The 27,198-nt window shown below is 49.1% G+C and overlaps 1 protein-coding gene across 1 annotated transcript in view; it reads left to right on the top strand.

Annotated features, from left to right (window-relative positions):
• LOC137663389 (collagen alpha-1(VII) chain-like) overlaps positions 1 to 27,198 on the top strand; it is a 125,308-nt gene that overhangs the window by 47,186 nt on the left and 50,924 nt on the right. The window contains exons 43-68 of the mRNA XM_068400579.1: positions 1,558 to 1,602; positions 1,890 to 1,961; positions 2,896 to 2,931; positions 3,045 to 3,080; positions 4,837 to 4,878; positions 5,156 to 5,209; positions 6,571 to 6,609; positions 6,784 to 6,819; positions 7,707 to 7,814; positions 8,482 to 8,601; positions 9,984 to 10,109; positions 10,384 to 10,500; positions 15,407 to 15,649; positions 17,092 to 17,127; positions 17,248 to 17,292; positions 17,989 to 18,033; positions 18,660 to 18,695; positions 19,053 to 19,088; positions 19,624 to 19,683; positions 20,342 to 20,467; positions 21,184 to 21,255; positions 21,436 to 21,471; positions 21,775 to 21,834; positions 23,530 to 23,574; positions 24,891 to 24,926; positions 26,611 to 26,646. Coding sequence (XP_068256680.1) covers positions 1,558 to 1,602; positions 1,890 to 1,961; positions 2,896 to 2,931; positions 3,045 to 3,080; positions 4,837 to 4,878; positions 5,156 to 5,209; positions 6,571 to 6,609; positions 6,784 to 6,819; positions 7,707 to 7,814; positions 8,482 to 8,601; positions 9,984 to 10,109; positions 10,384 to 10,500; positions 15,407 to 15,649; positions 17,092 to 17,127; positions 17,248 to 17,292; positions 17,989 to 18,033; positions 18,660 to 18,695; positions 19,053 to 19,088; positions 19,624 to 19,683; positions 20,342 to 20,467; positions 21,184 to 21,255; positions 21,436 to 21,471; positions 21,775 to 21,834; positions 23,530 to 23,574; positions 24,891 to 24,926; positions 26,611 to 26,646 — 1,743 coding nt within the window. The remainder of the gene's footprint in view (positions 1 to 1,557; positions 1,603 to 1,889; positions 1,962 to 2,895; positions 2,932 to 3,044; positions 3,081 to 4,836; positions 4,879 to 5,155; positions 5,210 to 6,570; positions 6,610 to 6,783; positions 6,820 to 7,706; positions 7,815 to 8,481; positions 8,602 to 9,983; positions 10,110 to 10,383; positions 10,501 to 15,406; positions 15,650 to 17,091; positions 17,128 to 17,247; positions 17,293 to 17,988; positions 18,034 to 18,659; positions 18,696 to 19,052; positions 19,089 to 19,623; positions 19,684 to 20,341; positions 20,468 to 21,183; positions 21,256 to 21,435; positions 21,472 to 21,774; positions 21,835 to 23,529; positions 23,575 to 24,890; positions 24,927 to 26,610; positions 26,647 to 27,198) is intronic.

The raw sequence follows: 27,198 nt of genomic DNA, 5'->3' as shown, positions 1-27,198 counted from the left end.
CTTTACCCTTGGTCCAGGTGGAACAAGTGCGTGGTATCATGGTGTTTGTGTTACACTGCCTGGACACAGCATTTCTTACTTTTTATTCGACATCATACTCTTTCATTATTGAGTCACGTCTGTCTGACGTGCAAGGAACTGGCACGGTGTGCAGCCACACCAACCCTGAAGGGCTTGCCTTTGGTTTTAAGGCCTAATAGTTCCCTCTTACAACCAAACAAGGTGGCCTCTCAGAAAAGCATCATAACTGGCTTCAGGAAAGCCTCTCCTAACGACAGTCAGTGAAGATCTTTCTTCAGTTCAAAGGGCTGAGTTGATCCCTGAACATCAAGTGGAACTGGATCACTAAGGGAAGGCTTGAAAAAACAGAAGGAGCCATGTTTCTGATCCTGAGGCACTGCTGCCCAACACCCCTGACTTCAGAATCACTGGTGATTTCCAAAAAAGAGCTCTTAACCCGAGTAGGAAATTAGGATAAAAAAACTTGGTCATGGGTGGAAATGTAACCTAGCACTTTTGCATTGTGTTGTAGGGAGAACCAGGGAAGAAAGGCACCTCTGGGACCAAGGTAATCAGTGGGGAGCCCACACCTTCCAGAATTACATAGGTACCAAACTCAGCAGGCTCACTCACAGCTGGAGCTCTGGGTGCAGCAGCGTAGGAGAAGGGCTGCACTGAGTTAGGAGGCAGGTCACAGAATCACAGAATCAATGAGGTTGGAAGAGACCTCTGGGATCATCGCGTCCAACCATTGCCCTGACACCACCATGGCAACTAGACCAGGGCACTAAGTGCCATGTCCAGGCTTTTCTTAAACCCCTCCAGAGACGGTGACTCCACCACCTCCCTGGGCAGCCCCTTCCAATGGCTAATGACCCTTGCTGAGAAGAAATGCTTCCTAATGTCCAACCTGAACTTCCCCTGGCGAAGCCTGAGGCTGTGTCCTCTTGTCCTATCGCTAGTTGCACGGTAGAAGAGGCCGACTCCCACTCCACTACAACCTCCCCTCCAGTAGCTGTAGACTGCACTAAGGTCACCTCTGAGCCTTCTCTTCTTCAGGCTAAACACCCCCAGCTCCCTCAGGCGTTCCTCATAGGTCATACACTCCAGACCCTTCACCAGGTCTATCGATCCCAGCATCTCACCTCCAAGACTGACCAACTTCCCTGGAGGTCCTGGGAACAATGCAAGAGCAGGGTGTCCTCTGTGAGAGCTGACATCTCATGGGTTTGATAGCTCTTGGTAGATTTTTCTTCCATGAATTTAGCCACCCCACACAAACCTTTAACACCCTCAAACCCCCTGGGCAAGGCATTGCACAAGTTAGTTAAGCAGCAGCTGGAAGATGACACCCTTTGATTTGTTTTGAAGCTGACCCCTGCTCATTTTATTTCCTGTTTACTTGTCCTTAGGTTAGATGAGACTACGAAGAATCCTCATCATCTTGCCCTTGGCTTTTCTTTCTCTTATTTTAGCTTTGGTTTCATCTTCCGAAGCTAAAGGCTGAAAAAGAAAGGCCAAAAAAAGCTTTTAGAAACTCTTACTCCTCTCTTTTAGGGAGAAGCTGGTGTCCCTGGAAAACCAGGAGAGAGGGGAATCAGGGTAATAATTATTATTATAATTGTTATTATTATAATTTTCTGCCCAGGTGAGTGGTGGGGCATCAGAGGAGTCTGCTCTGCTGCTGCCCAGGCACCCCTGGTCTGTGCAGGAGCGGAGGACTTCCTTCTCCTGCCCAACAAGAGTCCCCACTTAGAAACATCCATGTGCAAATATTTCTTTCCTGAGTGAAAAATCATAGAGCATTTTTCTTGTGTGTTTTACTTTTTTGAGCTGCTGGATGTGCTCAAAAATAATTTCTGATTGCTTCTCCAAATCCTTTCTTGCAGGGTCCACCTGGACTCCCAGGACGGCCGGGAGAGCAGGGGTTAAAAGGCGATACAGGACAACCTGGAAAGGATGTAAGGCAATCCCTAAAGGAGCAGTTGAGAGAGGGAGGACTTGGGATAGTGCAATGCCAAGCAAAGAAACAACCCTATTTTTTTTCTGCCTTACAGTCTGTGAGGCATAGAAAGGTCCCTCCCTCTTTGCTGGGGAGGGGGTCTCCTCTCCAAAGGGAAGACTGGGGCTGTTTCTCCCTTCTTATTCACAGAATCACAGAATCAATCAGGTTGGAAGAGCCCTCTGGGATCATCGAGTCCAACCATTGCCCTGACACCACCATGTCAACTAGACCAGGGCACTAAGTGCCATGTCCAGGCTTTTCTTAAACACCTCCAGAGATGGTGACTCCACCACCTCCCTGGGCAGCCCCTTCCAGTATCTAATAACCCTTTCTGAAAAGAAATGCTTCCTAATGTCCAACCTGAACCTTCCCGGCACAGCTTGAGGCTGTGTTAACTAGAGCACAAGTTAAATAGCGGGACTGTGCACTGGGGGTTTCTGAGTGTGCAAGAACTTCCCCAGCCCCACACTGCTGGAAACGAAACTCTTAACACTGTCTCGGTCTGGAGAGGAAGGGAAATGATACACTTACGCTTGCTCTGTCTGATCTCCCTCTAATAGCTTTGGAAGACACTGGCTAAGATCAGCTACGTTGTCAGAGGTCTCAAAGATATGGTGTTTCTACAAACTTTGTGAAACTGAGCAGCTGACTAGGGGAAAGTCCCTAATGAGCCCACCCGCTGAGGAAGAGGCTAATAATCTCACCCCTTATTAAATACCAGAGAACTCCTCCACAGGAGAGATGTTGAAATCCAGATTTCATTAGCTCAGCTGCTTGAAGATGGGCTTGTTAGTCCGTCAGATGCTGAGCTGGCAAGAAGAGGGGAGACTGATGAGACCACCTCTCCTACCATGGCTTGTTCTCATCCTGCCTCTCTCTCCACCTCCTAGGGAATCACTGGAGAGAAGGGAGACAAAGGCGAATCTGTAGGTTTGCACATTCCCACTTACAACTTTGCATGAGAGAGAATCTGTTTGGGGACTAAAATCACTCACTATTTTTTGGGGGGTGGGGGTATGGTGGTGGTGTATCTTCACAGGGTGAGCCTGGGCTGCCTGGGACTCCTGGAAGCATTGTGAGTAATGCCTAATTCTGTTGTCTTACACGTTTTTTTCGGGGAAGGGATATATTGAGATTTATCATGAATCCTGGGTACCACAGAAGACACATTGCCAGGACTCATTGCTTGCGACAGCACATGTTGTAGAGTGGATTTCCCTCCTACCCTTATCAAAGGTGCAAAGCAGTGCAGCAAGCTCCTCCACAGGTATATGTGTGAATCCAACCCCAAATGACTTGTTATTGATGATGCAAGAAGACTGTGACACAGAAGAGACTAAAAGCTAGCTATGAACCCATCTGATACTTTAATCACTACCTCTTGTGTAATCAAGGCGTCTGGGCACCTTCTATAGTCATGACAGACAAATGGATGCCTTCGAGGAAAGGTGCTGAGGCAGATGGGGTGACATGCTCAGTACTCTCCTGTGCCTTTGCATGGAGTTTTCCTTCAGATAAGAGGCCTAACGTCAAGTTGGGTCAGATGAAGAGTGAGCAACTCAATCCAGGTTCCTCCAAAATAAGGCTGGGAGAGATTTTGAAAGGTCATTTAGGTGATCAGGAAGGTGTTTCAGTACATGAATGTGCAAGGAGGCATTTTTTCACCCCCTTGGCTTCAGTGGAGGTAAAGCCACCACAGTGCAAAACCGAACCACTGCCTTAGGACTGGGAGCTACAGCCTCTTGGGAGAGCTGTGCTAGACTTTATCTTCCATCCCTAGGGATGAGGCACTGGCAGGATCTGAGTAAGAAGCTGCTTCAAAGCGGGCAAAATGCTACCAACCACCTTCAGCAGTATTATTGCTGTACAAAAGAGTGGTTTCTGCCGACTTCAGAACTCAGGACAAGCCAGGAGCAAGGAGTCATTGCCTTCTGGTGATGGATGCCTCTCTCCATATATTGCAGCTTTCCACTCCCAACCCTACCAACATGCTGTTTGAAACCACTCCATTTTGTGGTTCCAGCCCCATCTTCAGATGTTGTTATAGAATCATAGAATCACGGGATGGTTTGAGTTGGAAGGGACCTTAAAGATCATCTAGTTCCAACCCCCCTGCCACAGGCAGGGACGCGTTTCCTCTAGACCAGGTTGCTCCAAGCCCCAGCCAACCTGGCCTTGAACACTGCCAGGGAGGGGGCAGCCACAGCTTCTCTGGGCAACCTGGGCCAGGGTCTCACCACCCTCATGGGGCTCCTGTTCACTTGGCTCTCGTGTGTTCTGCACTACTTGAACTCTGTTATGTTTGGGAGTGGGACATGAGGACATCAAGCACTTCCTGTTCCCTTCAAAACTGGGAAGAGCCTTATTGCTCCAGGGTATGGCAAGATCTTCCTCTGCTAATGCATAACCATCACCCAGCCAGGTGGTCTTAGGGTTCAAAAGGCTTGTTCTCACTCATGCAGTTACTCAAACAGCTACTCAAATATCCACTAAACGGCCATGTCAGAGAAGGACTCAAGCAATGTCCTGAGCAGCAGGAAAGTGATGTCTGTGTGACCCCAGTTCCCTTTGGGAGGGAATTCATCGGAAATGCAGATATTGACACACCACTCTAAATCTCTTACCTGTGAAAGCAAAGATGCTGCACCAGCTCCCTGTTGGTTTGAGTCTAAACACGGCAGATTTAGGTTGCTGGCTGATTTGGGAGAAAGCAGCTGGCTCTGTGCCCATGGATAAGGGCTAATGGGGATAAAAGACACACAGAGGTGAGAGCTTGTATCAAAGACATCTTCATTCACTTTGTGAGCAAGGTTTCTTCCATTTTTCTGCAGATGTCTTCTCTGGAAAACACCATTACCCTGAAAGGCGACAAGGTAAGATCTGCTTCTTGCTGGAGAAGATGTGTGTTGAAGCTGAATATGTGATTATTTAAGCATCATATTTGAAGTGAAGAGCCAATTTGCTTCAAATTTAACTTAATTATGTGAATCCATGAGACAGTTACAAGAAAAGGCTGGTTGGTCCATGTGGAAAAGAAGCTGTTAGTCTGGGGCCAGTGTGTGAGAAATACCACAATACATGATGAAACCAGTATCTTCACTGGGAATTTTAGAGGGGAGGAAGAACTAACATGTTCCTACTGGCTTACAGGGGGATCGCGGAAAGGATGGCTTGAAAGGCGAAAGAGGTCCTCCAGGCCCAAAGGTATGTCCCAAATACGTGGAGGCATCTTTGCATTGGTGCCATTGTGTTGGGCTGGCCAGGGGGGAAGAGCACCCATCTCAGATCTCATCTGACACCCCAAAAGACTGGATTTTTCAAAGCAGAGTTTCTGAGCTGGGCTCATAAACTTGTGGTCACAGTGATGCTGTAGTCCTACAACTTGATTAAGCAGATACACGACATTTAGGCAGGAAGATGTTCAGGTGCCAGACGGGATACATTTCTAAAATGTTCAGGAATATTTCATTCCTTTCTTTTCCCCCTGCAAGTTGAAGAGCACACCAGACAGTGATGGAAGGAGAAAAAGTTTCTGATACCACAGACATCTAGAGATTTTTAGAGGTGAGACCAACTCCTTCACTCAATGGAGAGGAAAATGCTGCAGAAGGCAGCATCAGCAGGTATGGGTAGATCTCCTGATTGGCACAAGATCTAGGTCTTTGCAAAGGCAAGGACTCATCGAGGTGACATGCATGGGCTGTGCCTCAGATGTACCCAGTTCAGCCAGTGTGAACCCCACAACGTGGCTCATTTGCCCTGGCACGCCTTAGTGTGGAGATGCAGCACCATCAGGGCCTTCCTGGTGCCCTTCATTCCACCGGAATCTGTCGATATAGAAACCAGATTTCAGTGAAATGAAGCCCGTCAGAGAGGCAGGACAGCCCCTGCCTCAGCAGATGTTCCTTACCCCACCACTGGACTTCCCAAGCCATTGCAGCTCATCCATCATTTCATCTGCAACGGTGGCCCACGATCACTCACCTGGAGAGCCACACCACGCTGAGCAAGAAGAGACAGACAGCCCATCCATGGGACTTGCTCTTAGGAGTCCAACCCATTGGAGATATTTGACCCGTGGCTGTACAGAGGGCCACTGGAACCACAGCCACCTCCAGAAGGGACTGCCAGCCATGGGGGCACCTTGGCCGTCGTCCTCCTTGCTGCTACCCCTGCACAGCTGCCACAGCAATGACAGCATCGGTGGCATTGAGGGGGCCTCAAAAACCTTTTCTTCTTTACACATTGCCAAGAAATGGCGAAGGGGATGGTGCAAAGCTCTGGTGCAAAACCCACTTTGATGATGTTCATGTCTGGCTCTGGTCCAGGCCTGTCCTACAAAATGCAGCCAGCAGCTGTGTCCAACGGAGGAGCGAAGGACCTCGTTGAGCAGGGTGGGATTCAGCCCCCCTCTCTGAGCCGGTGGGGATTTGTCTGGGGTCACTGCGTGGGCTGGTAGCAGAGTAAGGGCCAGATATGTGACTCTTGCCCCTCCTCAGAGCTCCTCTTCTTGTTGCTCATCGGGATAATGACTTAATTAATGAGTTGTTCTTGTTCATTTGAAGGGAGAACCCGGTCCACCAGGCAAAGGAGTGGAAATGAAGGTAAATAAAATAAAAATTGTAGAGCATAACATTGTTGGATACACCTCCCTCTCTACCTGGGGTTGGGATGGCAGCGGGGACCCAGTGTGTGCCCCTAGGCTTAGCCACCCCCACCTGCAGGACCTGCTTCCTGGGCTGGAGGAGGAGAAGTTCTGATCCTCTTTCCTCTTACAGGATCTGGAGAGGCTTTTTGAAGCAAATGGTATCAAGGTAGGTAACACTTTGACCTTCCTTCTGACAAGGTGATTGTAGTTAAGCTTTTTTGTCTGTTCCCTCTGGCCTTCTGAAGACTATGTGTGCTTCCCCAGGTCCAGCACTGGCACTCACAAGAAGGCAGGGTTCTTACATTGCCTTGTACAGCTTACCATATATGTTTAAATGCTTCTTGGACAGCTTTTCTGCTGCTGTGTTATGGGGTGGATGGTGGCTTTGAGGCCCATGTGACATTGAGACTTGGCAAATACCTATTCAGAGCTTGGTGCTACCACTTGGGTTGGCTTGTACTTCAGCACTGGGTCTGCACAGCCAGCATGAGGAGACCCACACAGCCCTCTGGGTGCTCTGGCCATGCTGTGTGTCCTGTTTAGCACAAAGTCCAGTTTGGGTTGTTCTTTAGCTCATAACACAAATAAGAGTGAATAATCACCGTGCAATACAGCAATGCTAGACTGGTGGGCTCCCTCTCCACTCTCAAGGTTGCCATCAAGCTCAGGAAGTGTGATGAGGTTCAGCTTTTAGTATCTACCAGGCAGGTACTCATAGTTCTGCTCGTTACCTTCAGCTCCATTCTGTAAGCTCTGGAGATGAGACCGAGGGAGGTGAGGGACTGACCTATCTGGTCAAATGTAGGGGTTTTATTTAGAATGGGGGGAGCCACAACATAAGCATCATTGATTGGCTCCTAGATGCCCAAACCATAGACATCTGTATTCAAATCAGCCATTGGCTGTCAGGACACGTTGCTTCACCAGGTGCCCTGTGAGCCCCACTGGAAATGCATCGGTTATTGTTTCGGGGTGGCTGCACTTGCACTGTCATGTGCCAGGAACAGGAGGGTGGCACTGGACTATTACCTTAATGGTCTCCACTGGTTGCAGCTGGCACTGCTGAAGGACCTCTCCAACATGCTTCTGCAGAATGGGCTGGACGGGCTGGTGCGGCAGCTGGGTGGCTCCAGGACAAGCAAGACCTCCAGAAGAAAGCAGGTAGCTCTGCATGGCACCAAGTATGGTGTGAGTGTTGTCATCTGTCATCCTCAGGGGGCAGACAGACCTGGAAGGAAATGAGAGAGAGACAGAACTGAATCATTGAAGGCTTCAGGATTATCTCTCTCATCAAGCAGGTTACGGTGACTTGCAGCTACTGTAAGAAACACTTAAGCTGAAAGAGGCTAGTGGCTCACACCAGGATCTTGGATCTTCAGGTTAAACTGATGGGATTGCAAAGCTGTCTTTTTTCAGTGGAAATAAAGGCATCTGACAACCCTTGTTGATGGAGGTAGCTAGAAGCTGTCCTCCAAAGCCATCAAGCTCCTTGTGCCCTTTGAGGGCTGGAGGTTGCTGGAGTGGTGGGTGTGTGAGGGGAGCAAAGCAGCTGAAAGCACGAGAAGCAATCACGAGGGCAGCCTCAAAAGCAAGAGGTATCCCAGGGAAGCAGGACTAGCTTGGAAGGAAGGCTTGGAGGTGGCCAGCAGGGAATTGCTGTCTACTCACTCCATTCTAGTTCGGGAAGGCCACCAGGTGGGACAAAGCATGCTGGAGAGATGGGGCAGTGGGCAGAAATAACCCGTCAGGATCCAGCTCTTCGCATGTGTCGTTCCTGGGAGCTCAGGTTTGTCTCGGCCACATCGACTCACTTTTTTTGATGTTGCAGGATTCACTGGTGTTTGATACTTCTCATGATGCCTCGGCCAGCAAGGAGGTGACAGAAGAAGCACAGAGCCTGGAGGTGGAGGCTCAGTTTAATGTGCTGATGTCTGGAGGACTCCCTAAGGTGAAAATAAACAGCAGAGTGGGTGGAGTGTAGTTACGTAGATCTGTGGTCCTGTCCATCTGGTCTGCTGCAGCAATAAGATTAAGAGATTGCGCATCTGATGCGTACTGTCTGCCTGTGAGCTCCCAGTCCGTGCCTCCTGCTGATCCTCCTCCTCCCTTCCTCTCCATCCTCCTTGTCTTCTGAGCAAAAACCAGCACAGGTTGGGTGTTGGTTATCTGTTGAACTCACCCTGCAACTTCTTACTTGGAGGGTGGTAATCTAGGTGCATCTCTCTTGCCCCAGCAGAGATGGATCCAGTCCTGCCGTCAGATTGGGCTGAGATTGCCCAAGAGAGGAGTCCCTGCCATGCCTGCTAGAGATAATCTGGTCACCTGCATCCTTTGCAATTGCAAGTGAGAGGTAGCTTGTGTTATGGGCATTAGGAATTTGTTAGCAATGTTAAGGCTCAATCTCCATGCTGGACCCAAGTTCCAGTGTGGTACAGCACACCTCCAGGAATAACATCAGAGAGCTCTATCCAGGTCACCTCTCATACCTGTTGGAGGGGTCATGGATCTTAATTTGCCCATACTAGACAGTCTTGATAAGGGATAGCCCAGGAAATAGTGCCTGCAGCTGCGGTGGGGCTTTTCTCATCTTCTTTTTATGGCAACCAAGAAGTGACTCGCTCTCCATGAGCCCTTGTTGGTCGCTGGTAGGAAATGTTGTCTCTAACTAGAGTATAAGAGTGTTGGGGTGTTTGGAGCCAGCTCCTGATGATTTTATCTTCCTCTGTGGTTCGCTCAATGATGACCCAGTTGCTCAGGCACTTAGGGTGAGACAGGCTCATCCCCTCTCAGCTCCACTTGCTGTGGTCTCAGGTGAGACATGTTGCTTTTCTGGGTCATTGCAACCTGGATGATAGCATTTTAGGGGCGTGAGAGGGGATGAAGTGCACAGCAGTAGATGTGTTTGCAGAAAGAGACACAAACTGGATGTGTGCCAGCAACCCTAGAGCCAGCAACGCTGGGATTTGGGGTACAGAGACACCAAAGCTGTCTCTGTTGGGCTTTGGGAGCCCAGCCCAATCTGGCAGAAAGCGTAGGGGACCTCTCTGCTCATCTGGGCCAGTCTGTCTAGGCTGGACTTCAACCAGAGAGTTGGGAGTGAAGGGGTCAAAGCAGCCCTCTGACCCATCAGGGATCCTTGCAGTCTGCCCCAGCCCATCCCTGTTGGCACTTCCCAAGTAAGGTGTAAGAGAGATCTCGGCACCTTGGCTCTCCAGCCTTGTCCTGCCATCTCTGAGCGTGCTATCGAATAAATGGCAGCGTTGATAAAGCAGTGTATTGTGGATAATATCTTGACTTACGGAAAGCAGTAACTTTCTTTGGTCTCCACAGGGTCCATCTGGTGGTTCTGAACCTGAGCACCAGCCCCTAGGAAACCCTCCTGAGTACTTGGAGAAAACATCTGAGGAAAGCAGGAAGGAGAGAGACTCGAGAGGGACAAACACTTCACTCAGCAGTGTATGTAAATGCCTGTTCGGTGACTTTTAATTACTTTTCCATTTGTGCTGATTTAATAGATGCAAAGTGGTTACATTTCTCAAAACCTGATTGGACAAATCCTTGCAATTCTGTGAGATTTTCCCCTACTTTACTGAAGTGAAAAGCTAAGTTAGGGAAAGGGTAAGGATGTCTGCATGAACCAGTGTCAGAGCTCAGAAAAGGGTCTTGCTTTCCATCTTCCACTCTGGTAATTAGTGAGACTGTGTTGTTGCTCATCTACCACCCTCTGCAGAGCTTGGCTGTGCCTCCACCACACCCAGAAGATGATCTGCAACGCAACCAGTCCATGGAGCTTCTCGAGTCCTTGGAGGAGAGGGTGGAAGGACAACCACATCAGGACACCAGCAATGTATGTCTTCCCCAGAAGTGCTGGGAGGTAGACCAGTGTGGAGATAAGTGATAGACTGGAAGGGACTGGGATACACATCTCTCACCCAGTGCTTTGAGTCCTGGGACAGCTCCTCCCACATCCTCAGAGGAGACCACTGCTCATACATGGGACCTGGGCAGACGGCTGATGGCCAGCCTTGTCCTCTGCATACGGGCAGGGAAGTGGGAACCCCCCAGAGCCCTTGGCAAATGTTTTGTTGGTTTATTACCCACTAAAAAAAAAGACAATCTCTTTCGAATCTGAATCCATCTGGCCTCAGCATCCATCCTGTTCATAGAATCACAGACTGGTTTGGGTTGGAAGGGACCTTAAAGATCATCTAGTTCCAACCCCCTGCCACGGGCAGGGACACCTTCCACTAGACCAGGTTACTCCCAGCCCCATCCAACCTGGCCTTGAACACTGCCAGGGAGGGGGCAGCCCCAACAAGAAAGATGTTGAGGTGTTGGAGCGAGTCCAGAGGAGGGCGACCAAGCTGGGGAAGGGTCTGGAGGGTCTGACCTACAAGGAACGGCTGAGGGAGCTGGGGGTGTTTAGCCTGGAGAAGAGGAGGCTCAGAGGTGACCTTAGTGCAGTCTACAACTACCTGAAGGGAGGTTGGAGTGGAGTGGGAGTTGGCCTCTTCTCCCAGGCAACTAGCGATAGGACAAGAGGACACAGCCTCAAGCTTTGCCAGGGGAGGTTCAGGTTGGACATTAGGAAGCATTTCTTCTCAGAAAGGGTCATTAGCCATTGGAAGGGGCTGCCCAGGGAGGTGGTGGAGTCACCATCTCTGGATGTGTTTAAGAAAAGCCTGGACATGGCACTTAGTGCCATGGTCTAGTTGGCATGGTGGTGTCAGGGCAATGGTTGGACTTGATGATCCCAGAGGTCTCTTCTAACCTGGTTGATTCTGTGAACATCTTTCTTGAAGTGTGGGGCCCAGAACTGGACACAGTATTCAAGGTGTGGCCTCACCAGTGCCGAGTACAGAGGGACAATCCCTTCCCCAGACAGGCTGGCTACACTATTCCTAATAAAGGCCAGGATGCCATTGGCCTTCTTGGCCACCTGGTCACACTGCTGGCTCATGTTTAGCTGGCTGTCGATCAGCACCCAATGGGAAGTGCAGAGCAGAGCCACAAAACTGGTTTGTAGGTGACTTGCAGGCTCATTTATCACCACAGACCTAAGACCAGACATTTTTTAGCCAAACTCAGGGTGCCTGAGATGACTTGACTCCTGCATTGAAGAGCTTTCATAGGGAGGAGATACCAAATGTTAAAGGGCTCTTTAATTGTGCAATCAAAGGCAGGAGAGCCGGAGGGAGGAAACTGAAGACTTATAATTCAAATGGGAAATTAGAGCTCAAGCTAATTAACCCCAGGAGCAGGCTGTAGGGAGGTGGGGGGAAGTTTGCACTTACAGAGGTGATCTCCTGCCCCATTGGGGCTGGTGTTCAAGAGCTCTGTGGATTATTAGTGCATGCAATATCAGTGCCATCCGACAGCGATGGGTGGTTGGCAATAATTATTGGTGTAATCCTGCGACCCAGTATTTCCAGACACCTTTTTCTGAACCCCAGCCCAGAGGATTCCCCATCAGATGAAGAGTCGTTTGAAGGATGGGCCGATAACACCACCCTTCCTGCTCTCGTGTCCCATGTTCCCCGTTTTGGTAAGGGCATTTGTAAAAGTGGAACAGCTGCCACAAGTATTTTAGGGCCCTTCAAACCCCCCCCAGCACCATGGGATCTACACCCCAGGGCATTTTCCTCAGTTGCATTTGCTGTAACACCCCCTTTATCCTCAGGAGGAGGGAAAAGTGTGGTCCAAAGGTGAGGAATCAGGAGCAGCCCCTCTCTCCCTGCAGCTCCGGCATCCTATTGTCCTTGGTGGCTCCCACAGCCAAACCAAACTCAGTGGAGGGCGATGCGAAGGAAGCAAAGTAGAGACGGTTGTTTTCCTGTCAACAGCAGCTGTAATCAGGAATTTTACCTGTTAAAAGGTTCATGAGGCCCTAGAGAGAAGCAGCCTGTAATAGCCCAAGAGCTTCATCTCAGAGGTGCAATTTCTGGCTGGCAGGAGTTAATGGGGGAAGCAAATTAACTGACAGAAAGAGGCAGGATGAGCCCAGGTACACGTGCCCATGCAAGAAGCGGTGGCTGGTTACTCCTTCCGTGGCTGAGACACTTCTTTGGCATTACAGGACCATACCAGCCAGTTCCTACCTCCTCCCAAATACCCCACAATTAAGCTTATTCATTTTCAGAGTTAATTCAGATAAATGCCCCTGGTTGTCTCCATGTGGATAAACCCATAGTCACTTCATTTTCCTACCTGATATCTTCTTGGCCTTTTCTATTTCTCTTTCCCATACCTCTTGCTTTGCAGGAATATTTTTTTTACTCCTTTTTATTTTTATTTTTCTCTGTCCTGTCCAATTTTATCTGTTCCTTTCCTCCTTTTCTCCCTTTTATTTCCTTTCTTTTTTACACCGCCGCCTGCCATCAGTAAATCATTCCTTTAGAAAGCAGCAGCCTCTTTTCTTTGAGGTGCCTTATTGCTGGCATCTCAGAGCACGAAACTGCTAAAATTGCGGAGGAGTTGCGGAATGCAGGAGAGTTATTACCCCCTGCAATTTCCCACCACCCCGGGAAATGGCAGCTTTATGAGATCGCATGCACACGGGTCACCTTCAAAACCTCGGCGAGGTCTTGGCAACCTGTGGGCTTTGCCTCGCCACTGTCTTGTGACGCTATTCGCACGTCTGCGAATTGAACGTGGACTCGTGCTAAAGAACAGCAACGTTTTACAGCCGCTGTGCATGCAGGTGATCCGTGACCCGGTGCAGGATGGACGGGAACATCCACGTGGTCTCATCTGATGGTGCCGTCTAACCCACATGGATCACCTCTGCGTAAGCCTGGGAGATGTTTCACTAGCTTGTCCCACAAAAGCCACCCTAGATAAGCACTTCCCTGAGCAATCTGTGTCAGTGCATCACTGACCTGTCTTTTATTCCTCCTTCTGTCATCCTCGCCATCTTCCAGTAAAGAATTTCAATTTTAATTGGAACAAAATAATTTATTTTTTTCCCTTACGTATTTTGGTGAGTCAGAAGCTTCCTGGGTTCATTAGCCACGAGGTGAAATTATCATACGGCTAGTTAAGATCCAGCAAAACAGGACTGTCATCACAGAATCACAGAATCACAGAATCAATGAGGTTGGAAGAGCCCTCTGGGATCATCCAGTCCAGCCATTGCCCTGACACCACCGTGTCAACTAGACCATGGCACTATGTGCCATGTCCAGTCTTTTCTTCAACACATCCAGAGATGATGACTCCACCACCTCCCTGGGCAGCCCCTTCCAATGGCTAATGACCCTTGCTGAGAAGAAATGCTTCCTAATGTCCAACCTGAACCTCCCCTGGCCAAGCTTGAGGCTGTGTCCTCTTGTCCTATCACTAGTTGCCCGGGAGAAGAGGCCGACTCCCACTTCACTACAACCTCCCTTCAGGTAGTTGTAGACTGCACTAAGGTCACCTCTGAGCCTCCTCTTCTCCAGGCTAAACAACCCCAAACCTGCAAACCTGACAGCATAATGTCCAAGGCTGGACTAACCAGCATTTCTTGGAAGTCCTTCATTTAGGATTTACTTTCCCTTAAATTTAACCATCTAAAATTCTCAACACATACTTCTAGGTGAAATTAATTGAGATGAATCCTGGTCTTTGTTTCTGCAACAACAACAAAAAAGTGGGATTAGTGCTAAATAACTGATTTTTCCCTCTCCTTCATGTGCTCCTGGCAGGTCTCAGGGTTGGGCTTTGGGTGCAAGGAGGTGCCCAGTTTTCTTTTGTTATAACTAAATTCACTGGTTTTTTTGCTTTCATATCAAAATATTCACCAAAGCTACACTGCAGTGCTTCCACTGTGTGGTTCAGGGAATAACTGCTGTACACTGAGATATCCAGCAGCTAGGAATATTATCATTTTTACAACAGCAAGTAGATAATTTACCATTGCTAATACGGAAAAGAACAATTTATGAGCCGGACCAGTAACTATTTGTACAAGCTTTACTGTGTGTGCCTTAAACATATAACAGCCAAACTCATGTGCACTGCAAACATCACCAAGTGGCAGATTAACATGTGGACATTAATAGGCATTAATAGTTGTTTTATTCCAATCAGATACACTGGGTACATTAAATGCATAACAGGTGCCTTACTTGGTCATGGCTGGTGCAGGGAGGCATTTAAAGTTCAAAGTTGCAATATTTTAGGTCACAGAATCATGGAATCACAGAATCAATCAGGCTGGAAGAGACCTCTGGGATCATCAAGTCCAACCATTGCCCTGACACCGCCATGTCAACTAGACCATGGCACTAAGTGCCATGTCCAGGCTTTTCTTAAACCCCTCCAGAGATGGTGACTCCACCACCTCCCTGGGCAGCCCCTTCCAATGGCTAATGACCCTTGCTGAGAAGAAATGCTTCCTGATGTCCAACCTGAACCTCCCCTGGCGAAGCTTGAGGCTGTGTCCTCTTGTCCTGTCACTGGTTGCCCGGGAGAAGAGATCGACTCCCACTCCACTACAACCTCCCTTCAGGTAGTTGTAGACTGCACTAAGGTCACCTCTGAGCCTTCTCTTCTCCAGGCTAAACACCCCCAGCTCCCTCAGCTGTTCTTCATAGGTCAAACACCTCGTAAGTGTTTTTTTTATTTCTTTAAAATAGCAGTAAATTAATTGCACAATGCTAAATAATATATTGTTATTATTATTATTAGTTATTATTAATAATAATTATTATTGTTATTATTATTATTACTACTGTCAGGTTCTCAGCAGGATTCTGTTTCCCTTCCCACAGGAGAATGTGAATTCAGACGATGGCTCTGCGCTCCCAAGGCACGTTAGAGCCAGGAGATCTGCCAAGCACGAGACACACACAGTAAAGACCCCGTTTCACCACGGCGGCCTCAGGCTGGCCTGTGTGCAAGAGCAGAGCCACCGCCATGATCCAGGAGGAAACAGTGACCCTTCCTTATGGGCTCCATCACAAGTTCATCCCCCTGGTGCCCCAGGAGCTCGGAAATCCCTATCTGGATCCGCGGTGAGTGAAGACCCCATACAAGGGTGTCTTCAAACACATGGAGGCAAGGGGAACACCAATTGCCCACTTGTGCAAAGTCATGATGCATGTAGAGGGTGGGTGAAAGGTTAGTGATAAATATTAATAAATAAAGCAAGAAACAGCTGCGGAAGAAGCTGTTTTTCTTGGCAGAGCAGATTGTTCTCCCTGTATCTGGCAAGGGAAACAAGAGCCTCAGAAAACAGACGTGGGGAAAATCAAACTTAATGAGGGAACATAATAACCTGGTTCATGGGGAAAGCAGTATAACTGAAGGGTGTTTTGTGTCTTGAGAGTTTAGAAGATATTTGTAGGTGCGTGTGTAAATGTGTAAATATATGTGTGTGTTTATAAACACATGCATCTGTGACACACCTGCAAAATTATCATAGAATCATGGAATGGTTTGGGTTGGAAGGGACCTTTAAAGGCCATCTCGTCCAACCCCCCTGCCATGGGCAGGGACATCTTCCACTAGTTCAGGTTGCTCAGAGCCCCGTCCAACCTCACCTTGAAAGTTTCCAGGGATGGGGCATCGACCACCTCTCTGGGCAACCTGTGCCAGTGCCTCACCACCCTCATCATAAAAAAAATTCTTCCTTATATCTAGTCTGAATCTACCTTCTTTTAGTTTAAAACCATTACCCCTTGTCCTATCACTACAGGCCCTATTTAAAAGTCTGTCCCCAAATTATGTTGCCAACTTTAACACAATATCCCAGAAATGGAACGTACAAAGAGTTGATTTTTACAAAATTTAAGAGAGAAAGGCCTGTTTCCAGGAGGTAAGGATGAAAAATTCTGAACAACAGATTTCTCCTAAATTTGAATTAATTTCTTTGAAAGCAGTGAGTGACCCTCACCCTGCCTTCCCAGGAGGAATGGCAGCACTGAGCTGAGCTCACCCACACCATGAGAAAACACATCTTCTCATAGCCCTCCATAAAGGGTTACGGTGGGATGCCTGTGCTGTTGCCAAAAGCTGGTACGGAGGCATTTCTTGGTTCACAGACCCTGGCAGCCAGTGTGCAACAGGCAGCACCAGGTTTTTGATGTCCCGTCTGAGCTGGAGTGGATCAGAAGGAACCTGGAGGCCACCCCATATCCAGCCAGGGGCCAATGGGGAGTCTCCTTCTCTGGAGATACTCAAAACCCGCCTGGACACGACCCTGTGCAACATGCTCTGGGTGACTCTGCTTTGGCAGGGGGTTGGCCTAGATGATCTCCAGAGGTCCCTTCCAACCCCAACCATTCTGTGATTCTGATCCCAATCCCTGGTAACACACAGCTTCCACGTGAGATGCCTCCAGCCTCTCCACTGGCTGCCTATCATCTCGCTGTTCAGAGATGTCTTTTCCATGGCTCAAAGGTGAAAAGTTTCTCCAACTGCTCTCACACTCTCCTCTTTTCTTTTTCAATTCAAGGCATACCCAGGCCCTCATCGCCCGAGGAGAATTAAGGTACAGCATTCATGTTATGCCCCTCTTATCACAGCTGCATGTGGTGAGGATGACGCTAGTCCTTTTTCCCATCACGCCGCATCCCAGCCCTGTTGTGTAGGTGCTTTTTTTTTCTTACAGAAGGAGGAAACTGGCCCAGCAGATCCACCCTCCAACAGCCAAAAGGTCAGTGCTTTTGTTTCACCTTTTAATGCAGATACCAAACAGCACTGGGGGGAGCCAGGATGGTGAACCATCTCCCAGGGCAGCCTCATTTGGAGGCTGAGGAATGATGGGTGAAAAATGGCCAGGTTCAAGGGGTAGTAATCAACAATTTTGTCCATTGGTAACGAGCAGAGATCCTGGGCTTGAACCTTTCACAGCTAATCCAGATGTGGGGTTTGTGTTTTGGGGATCCTTAATGTCTCCTCTGTGAACTTCTCCCACCTCCCTTAAACTCATGGCATCTTTTAACATCTGCAGGAGCCTGGGGCAGGGACACCCTCAGCTTACCACTCGTGTTTAAGGCCAGGCTGGATGAGGCTTTGAGCAACCTGGTCTAGTGGAAAGCTGTCCCTGCCTGTGGCAGGGGGGTTGGAACTAGATGATCTTTAAGGTCCCTTCCAACCCAAACCATTATATGATTCTATATCTGGCCCTTATTCTGCAATTTATATTTTCTCTCTGCATTTCCACTGTGCAGGATAGGAGGGATGGGGTCAGGGACATCTCCTATCTGATCTGGGAAGGCAGGTAGTGGAAATGAGGAGTTCCTCCACAGATGTTTGCCAAAAGCTGATGCAGGAACAAGGGCAGCACTTGCCTGATCCAAAATGTAGCAATGCAAGTTTGCAGTTGAAGGGGTTGCCTGTTGTTTTCCAGGGCGAAATGGGAGCTCCAGGAGCCCGTGGAGACAAAGGAGAAAAGGTAGTGACAGCGCTTTTCTGGCCTGAGCCTCAGAGCCCAGGAGAAGGCTCTGTGGGCTAGGAGGGTCTGGAAGGGGAGAGGCAGCTGGGGACGTGCTGATGGAGAGGATATTCAGTCTATGGGAGGCTGCGCTGATGGAAATTGGGATTGCCACAGTCCCACCTTTATCCCTGAACCTGGCTGGGTGTTTCTGTTCCCTCCCTTCCAGCAACGCTAACAAGCACCTGCCACACGCTCAGGAGTAAATGCAAAAGTTCAGGGGCTTTTCCTGATGTTCATTTTGTGCTGGATCAGTGAACTAAACCAGGTGACAGGCAAGCAAAAGCCAGCCCTGGCACGAGGACAGGGATGGAAGAAGGACCACACAAAACACCACTTCATGAACACTTTTGGCATCAAAGGCTTATGAGGACCAAGTGACAGATCCAGGGTGGTGGGACCAAGATGTTCAGGAGAAAGGCAGACAAGGCAGGGTTGTTGTTAGAAGGCACAGCCAGATGGGGAAGGGGGACTTTGCATGGGCTACTGTTTAAACACCTGGGTGGGGCAGCATCCTGGGGACACAGGCATGAGGAGGGAGGGAGGGAGGGGAGGTGGCTGGAAGGTGGATGGTTTTTGTCTTGCAGGGGCAGCCTGGGGAGATGGGGAAACCAGGAGAAAAGGTGAGCTCTGGAGTCGGTATCAGCAGCTGGAGCAGGACAGCATTACCAGCTAAGTGGCCCAAATCCAGCCCTGGAGATTGCCATAGGAAAGTCAAAATCTGTTGGGTCAGCCCAGTACTCCATCTCCTCCCTGGGAGGAGTGTGGCTCTGCGTCAGGGCATTTGGCTCTTCCCCAGTCATGCAGCCACTGCCCACCTCCTCTGGGGAAAAGAGGTGGAGGTCAGAGGGACCAGTTGCTCCATGCTGCCATAGGCTATGAGAGCAACTGGAAACCTTTCCTCTTGCTCAGGGTTGCACTGAGGTTGTATTTCACATGAACTCTTGCACAGGGTTGGTAACTCTCTCTTCATTTCATAGGGCACCAAAGGAGACAGAGGTGAAAATGGTCAAAAGGTAAATAACGTTGGTACCGCAGTCAGGGGTGTCTCTTCTTACACTGTGAGAGCTTGCCTCCTGCTTTCCATCCTCCTTTTGCCGTACCTAACCTCTCCATCTCAGGGGAAGGTGTCCAAGTAACCTCCTGAGATGTGGGCTCAGCTTGGCCAGTGTCTCTCTGTTGACTAGGGAAGGACTCCAGGTGGCTCATGTAGGCAGGACACCCACCTTATAAATGAATAATGTCAGAAGAGATGAGTCTTGCCCAGAGTCCTCTGACACCATCTCTGGTAATATTCCTGCAACTCAGATACCTCTTTTCTAAAGCTGTTTAAATACTCTCAGCAGCTTTGTCTCTCCAGGTCAGATAAGATTTCCCATCATCTAGAGGAGATGTGATGGTCAGTGAGGGCTCTGTAGAAACACAATGTAGGATCAGCTCTGAGGGACTTCAGCTGGATTTCCAGGGAGCAGCATGAAGCAAGCTTTCATTTTGTTGGACCCACAGTGGAAGGAGTGATCTTGATTTTTCCTGACCTTCTTCTCTTCACAGGGAGAACCAGGAATTGGGTTCAGAGGTCCTGTTGGTCAGGCTGGGCCACCTGGATTTAAGGTAAGCCTTTCTTCCCTTCTAGATAGGATCTCACTTATTTTTTTTCTGGGTCCTTCTCTTTGTAGTCCTTGCTTTCCACTGCTGGGTGTGGAGTAGAGAACTGGCTGGGGCTACAACAATAATCTCAGCCTGGGAAGGCAGGAACACCAAAACATGGGTCTGGGACAGAGGGAGTGCTCTGTGTCCTCCAAAGGGCCATTTCAAAGCAGGTGAGGCCCAGAAGATAAATATCACAGAATCACAGAGTGGTATGGGTTGGAAGAGACCCTTCAAGTCATCTAGTCCAACCCCTCTGCAATGAGCAGGGTCACCTTCAACTAGATCAGGCTGTGAAATATGACTGTGAAAAAAATCCAGGGAATTGTGGTCTCAGCAGAGATGTGTTTCTGTGATCCCTTGGGATGTTGCAGGTCTGCAGAGTTTGAATTCACTGGAGAGCTCTGAAGGTCTGCAGGTAAGGGCTCCCTGCTTAGCAAGCCATGATACAGCCCTTTCTCCTGCCCTAGGACTTCTCTTATTGACCAGGGCTGACAGGGATGTCCTCAATTCTGTGTACTAGTCATATGAATTCAAGGAGACACCCCAGGCTTTCTCCAGGACCTTTAGGAGGGCAGTTAATCCCACATAAGATCCAAATTTCTTGTGATTCACTCAACAGGGTGAGCCAGGGGCTCCAGGACCTCCAGGAGCTCAGGGCATCCAGGGCATTCGCGGCAACGCCGGCACCCCCGGGTCACAGGGGGAAAGAGGAGCTCCAGGTCTGCCTGGGATGCCAGGAGAGAAGGTAGGTGGTGTGCAGTAAGGGGACTGCATGTGTTGTATTAGCCACCCTATGTGAGAAGAACGATGGTCCTACTGAGACTGCCTACACCGGGTGTCTACTGTGATTCAAGCTCCCACTTATCCAGGTCTCCAGACCCTGAACCTGTAGTCAGTGAAGAGAAGCAGGAGCAAAGCCTAGTTGCAAAAGGAGAGGTAACAGCATATATTAGACCAGCTGATGTAATTGGGGAAAAAACGTGCCAAGAGGTTTGGTACAGGGGGATGTCCTTCAAGTTCAAAAAAAAAACCCAAAACCAATGGTGCTCCAAGCAAGGTGGAGACCCGTTGTTCTCCTTTTAAACTTAGTGGTGTGACTTTAGGAGATGACTGGGAATAAAAGGAGTGGTGATAGCACAGGAGATGTGAGCAAGGGATTTTGAGGCCATTAGCCCCTGGGAACACAGGAAGCAATGGGTAAGTCTCACTGCAGGGACAAGGAGGCTTATCTGGAGGTGGGGTAGGGGACAGCAATGTGCCTAAAGTCAGGGTCCTGGTATGGCTGGAGTCCATACTCCTCAATGACAAGAGGCCCACATGAGGAGCACCCCTTCTATTCCTCGTGCTTGCTGCCAGTGCAGGGAACACCTAGGAGCACCAGCTCCTGCTTTCTGGCTGGATGGGGGAAAGCAGGACATTTCCATCAGCGTGTTCTCCTCCTCAAAGGATTTTGTTTTCAAGGGGGAGCGTGGGAAGAGAGGACGGAATGGATTTGCTGGGCCCACCGGACCATCAGGAACCCCAGGAAAAGAGGTGACTTTTGTACATCACACCAGTGTCTTTTGAGTAGCAGAGGGATGGCTGGGGAGAGAGGCTGAGGGGCTGGTATCTGGGCTGGATGTTCTTTCACACTCTTGGAGCACTGGGACAGGAGAGCATTGAGGATGCGCAAAGCAAAGTCCTCCCTTCTATTTTGTTTCCCTCACCCTGTAGGGGATTCCCGGGACACCTGGACCCAAAGGCAACAAGGTCAGTGCCAACCTGCCAGGCAGGTCACAAGCAGCTGAGATTCTGGGGTGGCAATGGGACAGCCCGCTGCCCTACCCTGGCTCCTTATCCCTGATCCCATCCAGCCACTTCATCCCTCTTTCAACCTCATGCCCTTCTTCCCCATGGTTGCTGGAGCATCCTCCAGAGAGAGCAGCAGAAAGTTAATGGAAGTGAGTCTCCTGACCCTTTCTGTGACTTTTAAATCATGGTCAAACTAATCAGCAATCATGTGATGTGGTGTCCTTGCTCCAAATGAGACCTCTGGGCTTCTCTGTTCCTCAGGGAGAAACTGGCCTTGGAGCAGCTGGCCCAAGAGGTCCCCGCGGACTGCCTGGCCCTCAGGTAGGTCCCTCCATAAATGTTCCTGGCTTGGCTTCTTTCATCCCACCCTCTTTTGGAGACAGCTTTATACCATCACCTCCCACTCACCCATCTTAGATGATGCCTAAAGGGCTGATTTCAGAGCCCTCCTTGATTTTTCACCAGTCAGATTTGGAGGTGATGGACACTGCTATGCCCAGCTGGAGCTGGCACTGACCAGAATCTGTCCTCAGGTCGCAATTAGCATCCCCTCCATAATTAGACAACCTCAAGCATTACAGATCACACTAGTCAACTGCATGGCCAAGTGAATCCTGCCCCACTGACTGTGTTGGCTCTGCTTTCACTAGCTAGATGGGAGCATCAAAAGCTGTATCTACACCCCTACATCTGCGTGTTTTAACCCTAGCAGCTCGGTGAGGAACCACCTTGGTTTTGTATGCTTTGGGGATGCTACCTGCAAGCTCGTTCCTTCAGAAGTCTGCCTCCAGCTTTTTGATCCTCATTCCCCTGTTCCATATTGTTCTCCTGGCAGAAGTAAACCAGCTCCCATCATCCTTCTGGCAGCGACATTCACTTTTCCTCATGCTGCTGAGAAGTTTTGGTCTGCTTTTGGCAAAGACCCCAGGGAGACCCTCTTGAGTCGTAATCAGAGGCCATGTTTCAATTTGCTGCTTCTGTGGCTGTTCCACAAATAAACAGAGTTTTATGCTGCAATCCATTTAGACAAACTCCCCATCTGCCAGCAGAACTGTTCAACGAGGGCCCTGAGACAAAACACTTAATGAGAATGTCAACAGCTGTGAAAGGTCTGGGGTAAACCTCTCTCAGGCTTCATTATCTGAAGGAAATGATGAAATAATGTTTCTGCTCTTCTGACTCCAGCATAAATCTGGAGTGAATCACAGAATTTCAAATTATATTGGCTTTATATGAGAGATCTAAATTTGGCCTCCCAGGACGATGCCTAAGTCTAGGCATCTTAAAGACAGGTAAGTCTTGTAGGATCTACCTAGGGAGGTCATAAAAGGACTTCATAGACCCACCAGCACAGCTATCCCTTGTAGCAAGGTTTACAAGGAGCCAATAGCACACTTAAAGGGAGGCTCAGAACAAGGTCTGCAGCATCTGGAAACCACAGCTGAGTGTGAAGGTAAGCCTCACATTGGTCTCCAAAGGCATGAGTTACTGTTGAACAGTTGACTGGTGGCCTCTTCCTTATGAAAGTCAACGGTATGAGTTCCAGGTGAATTCCTCGCTGCCTTATTTATTGTGGTGAGTCCTGCTGAAATCATGTTCAGTAATGAGTTATGAATGTGCAGAGAAGCACTACTGAGCCCTCTAATCAGGGGGAAGAAATCTCTCTGTCCCAGGAACATCGCAGACCTCTGTCCCTTGTTGCACATGCCTTTGTCAGATGAAGCTTGAAGCTTCAATCTGACTGAAGCATTATTCTCTAAACACTGCAGTGTCTACCTGCAGTGACATGTGGGTGATCTCAAGCCCTTTAGGCTCTTTGATCCGGATCCATAGGAGCATTAAGGCACTTAATCCTGATAGAGGTATAAGTGAAGAGGTTGGACAACTCCTTCAAGGATCTGGGCTTCTGCAGGCTTAATTCCTGTTGACCCCAGCGGGATGGTTTGCAGAGTTGGGACTGTGCGTGTTGCATTTCTCTTTGCTGATGGCCATCACTACCCCTCTCCATCCTAACAGGGTGACGAGGGCATCATGGGAGTCCGGGGCCCCACAGGCACAATGGTGAGTGTTAAAATAACACGGAGGGATGACTTTACGGCACGGACAAGCGTGGGCCCAGGGCTGGCAAAATCCCCATGAGCAATGAAAAAAATAAAATGAGTTGATGCTTTCAGTGGGAAATAGAGACTTTGGGAACCTGAATTCCAATGTTGTGTTGGGATGAGAGAGTGTAAATCCTATAGGCAGCTGTGAGATAACAAGGTGTCAGGCAGAGCACAATTGCTTTATGCTCTTGTCCATTTGGCTGACTCGTCTACAGGCTGCTTTTGAAGTCCTCCTGAAATATCACTCCCTCTCTGTTCTTCTTTGTCAGGTCTACTTGCCTGAACGAATTTCAGGATCTTGTTCCATTGTAAATTCCCTTTTCATTGGTAGGGCACTGAGTCAGGGGAGAGGCAGATCACAGCCGGTATTTTGGCAAACACTTTTTTATTTATTAGGCTGGTATCTCTAATGGAATGAATCTGTTATTACGAGGAGAATGGGCCTTTATGAATTTCCTCAGAAGGCCAAGGGTGGTTGCAGTATCAGGTTGCACCCTGGGACCTCATCCCTGAAAGGCTGATTCTCAGCAAGACTGGCCCTTACATCACAAGGGCTTGCAAGATGATGTGTCCCAGTGGTCAGAGCAGCAGTTGCAGGGCACAGTGGGCTGGCAAAGCCCAAGTTTTGTACCCTTTGGGAAATGTCTGTGCTCTGTCTCCTCTTCATCCATCCTGTCCATGCCCACCCCTGTGATGTGCTGCCAGTTCTGCAGGTGGAAGCTTGCTGGTTCCCTGTTTTGGAAATGGGTTACACCTGGGGGGACCACTATGGCTTTTCAGCTCTCCAGGTGTGGTTCCAACCTGGCTCTATCTCCAGGGGTTATGACCTGCCCTGAGGGACATCTGGGGATCCCCATCACCCCCACCTATGAGGAACCTTCCAGGAGCAACCCTTCCCCTATGGTCTCTGAGAGGTGGGGCTGCATCTCGTTAATGTTAAGGGTACAAAAATCACAGTACATGGCTTGCAAAATGGGGGACGTTGGCTAAATTTATAGATCCACCAAGAGATCCTGAGTTGTGCCTGAGACCCAATGGTGGGCAGAAGCTTAAGGCTAAATTTTCTCTTTGCACCAGTGTGATTCACTTCTCCTCAAATTGCTCCCAGGGGGAAGGAAAGGAGAGTAGAGGCTCCTGTGCTGATCCCACCAGCAGCTTCTCCATAGTGGAGCCCATCCTTGGAGGCAGCTCTGCCTTCAAGTGGAGGCTGCTCTTTCCTAACGCCTTCCCCCAGTGGTATTTATCTTCACATCTTGTTTTATGTTCTTGCAGGGTCTAAAAGGCTTCCCGGGTGTGAAAGGCGAAAGAGTAAGCAACAGTCATCTTATCTACACAGTGCCTGTGGAGGAAAACACCGTTGTGGGGAGCCTTTCTCTGCAGCAGCCCACGCTGCTGATGCCCCTGTTAAAACAATGGGAATAATCTCAGTATCTTCTGGGAGTGGACTGGGAAGGGACCTGCATTAGTGTGTGGAAGTGTGAAGTGGCATTAGCAGTCCCCTGTAATGGCTGGGCTGAGATGAGGGTGCATGCTGTCTTTATGCATGCCTGGTTCTTTTTGGAAGGAAATATGGGAGTTTGGACAGAAAGGGGCTCTGATCGACCCCCAGATGTGTAGGGCTGGAGGAAGGGGGCTGGGGAGCAGATGTCCTGCAGCATCAGCAGGACAATGACTCCTCACCAGGCAACATATACCCTTTCATTTGTATCAGTGAGCAGGAGTCCCCTCGGTCTCTTTTTGCTACATCCCACTTGCAACCCTTGGAAAGTGTAGTCCTGAGAAGAGCAGATTTTGTCCCAAATGTCAGGGGTGTGCAATGGGACACCGGGGGAGGGATCCACATTCAGCTTTGCCACTCAGAAGCAGTTCAAGTGCAGTTTTAAAACTTGTCTCTACTCTCCTGTCCCCACCTGATCCTTGCAGCATCCCTCTTCTCCTGTTGTCACCACATCAGTCTTGAGCACTGGAGAAGGTTATGAGATGCCATCAGGAATGAGTCATAGATCATAGAATCACAGAATGGTTTGGGTTGGAAGGGACCTTAAAGATCATCTAGTTCCAACCCCCTGCCATGGGCAGGGACACCTTCCACCAGACCAGGTTGCTCCAAGCCCCATCCAACCTGGCCTTAAACACTGCCAGGGAGGGGGCAGCCACAGCTTCTCTGGGCAACCTGGGCCAGTGTCTCACCACCCTCACAGCAAAGAATTTCTTCCTAATATCTAATCTAAATCTCCCCTCTTTCAGTTTAAAACCATTCCCCCTTGTCCTGTCACTCCATGCCCTTGCAAAAAGCCCCTCTCCAGCTTTCCTGTAGCCCTTTCAGGTACTGGAAGGTGCTAGAAGGTCTCCCTGGAGCCTTCTCTTCTCTAGGCTGAAAAACCCCAACTCTCTCAGCCTGTCTCCATAGCAGAGGTGCTCCAGCCCTCTGATCATCTTCATGGCCCTCCTCTGGACTCTCTCCAACAGCTCCATGTCCTTCTTATGTTGGGAGCCCCAGAACCGAACGCAGTACTCCAGAGTCCTGCCCTGCAGCCTCATGTCCCATGCCCATTATAAAAAAACTTCCAGGAACAGTTAATATTTCATACACTCTCAGTAAAGCATGCCAGATTTGAGGATGAAATTTGGTAAATCCTGTATTATATTGGATGCCTTCCCACCCTAGATGTAGTTTAGGCACATCCCTGCAACGTGGACATGCTATATCTTGTTGGGAAGTCAAAATCCAGCAATAGTTCCCCATCATGGATGTGGTGAGCATGGAGTCAGGCAAACCACTACAGTCTTCTGAGTTTTTGTCAATGAAATAAATTCCAGTTGTACACAATCCCTTGTGGTAAGCTAATCATTTTGCAGAGTGCCCAGAGGAACTGACTTCCAGCTGTGATAGATCTTAGCGGCTTGGAGTGTGAATCAATGGGCTGAGCAACACAAGAAGAGTGAGTAAAAAGGGAATCACTCACTGTCTTTTTTTCTTTCCTGTGTTCAGGGTGATCGGGGACTTCTGGGACCCAAGGGAGAAAGAGTAAGGACATTCCAGATTGTGACTTTCTGGGGCAGATGGGGTAAAAGGTTTTCAGGATTTTAGTTACCAGTGAGTAGATGGACAGTTATTTGAATGAGTCAGTGATCTGACAAGATAGAGGCATAAATGGTAAAAAATATTTATATGTGTTTTCAAATATCTGGAGCCCTAGTGATTTTATAGGATTCATATCATTACATGCGGGTGAGTATAGCCCACCCTGCGTGGAGCGCTGAGCAAGAATCCCAGATGATGGGATGCAAATGCCTGTCATTGAAGAGGACTTTAAATCCTACCTTCCATCCATGGTGCTGTATGCACTGCCAGGTGCCTGGATCAAGATCCCATTGCAAATGAAATCTTCAGGATTTGAGGCTCGGGGCCTCGTGTGTGCTTCTCTGCGTCCCTGCTCAGGCATCTGGCCACCCCCAGGGTGAAGAAGTTTTTCCTTCTGATAGGTGTTCCCCTTGTTACTACTTGGCCTTTCACTGTGTGCCTCCAAGAACAGCCTGGATCCACCCTCTCTACATTGTGTATCCATGTAGGTAGTGG

The sequence above is a fragment of the Nyctibius grandis genome, chromosome 5 (assembly GCF_013368605.1).
Source record: "Nyctibius grandis isolate bNycGra1 chromosome 5, bNycGra1.pri, whole genome shotgun sequence".
In the NCBI taxonomy this organism is placed as follows: domain Eukaryota; kingdom Metazoa; phylum Chordata; class Aves; order Nyctibiiformes; family Nyctibiidae; genus Nyctibius; species Nyctibius grandis.
This window is presented reverse-complemented; position numbering and strand designations above follow the sequence as displayed.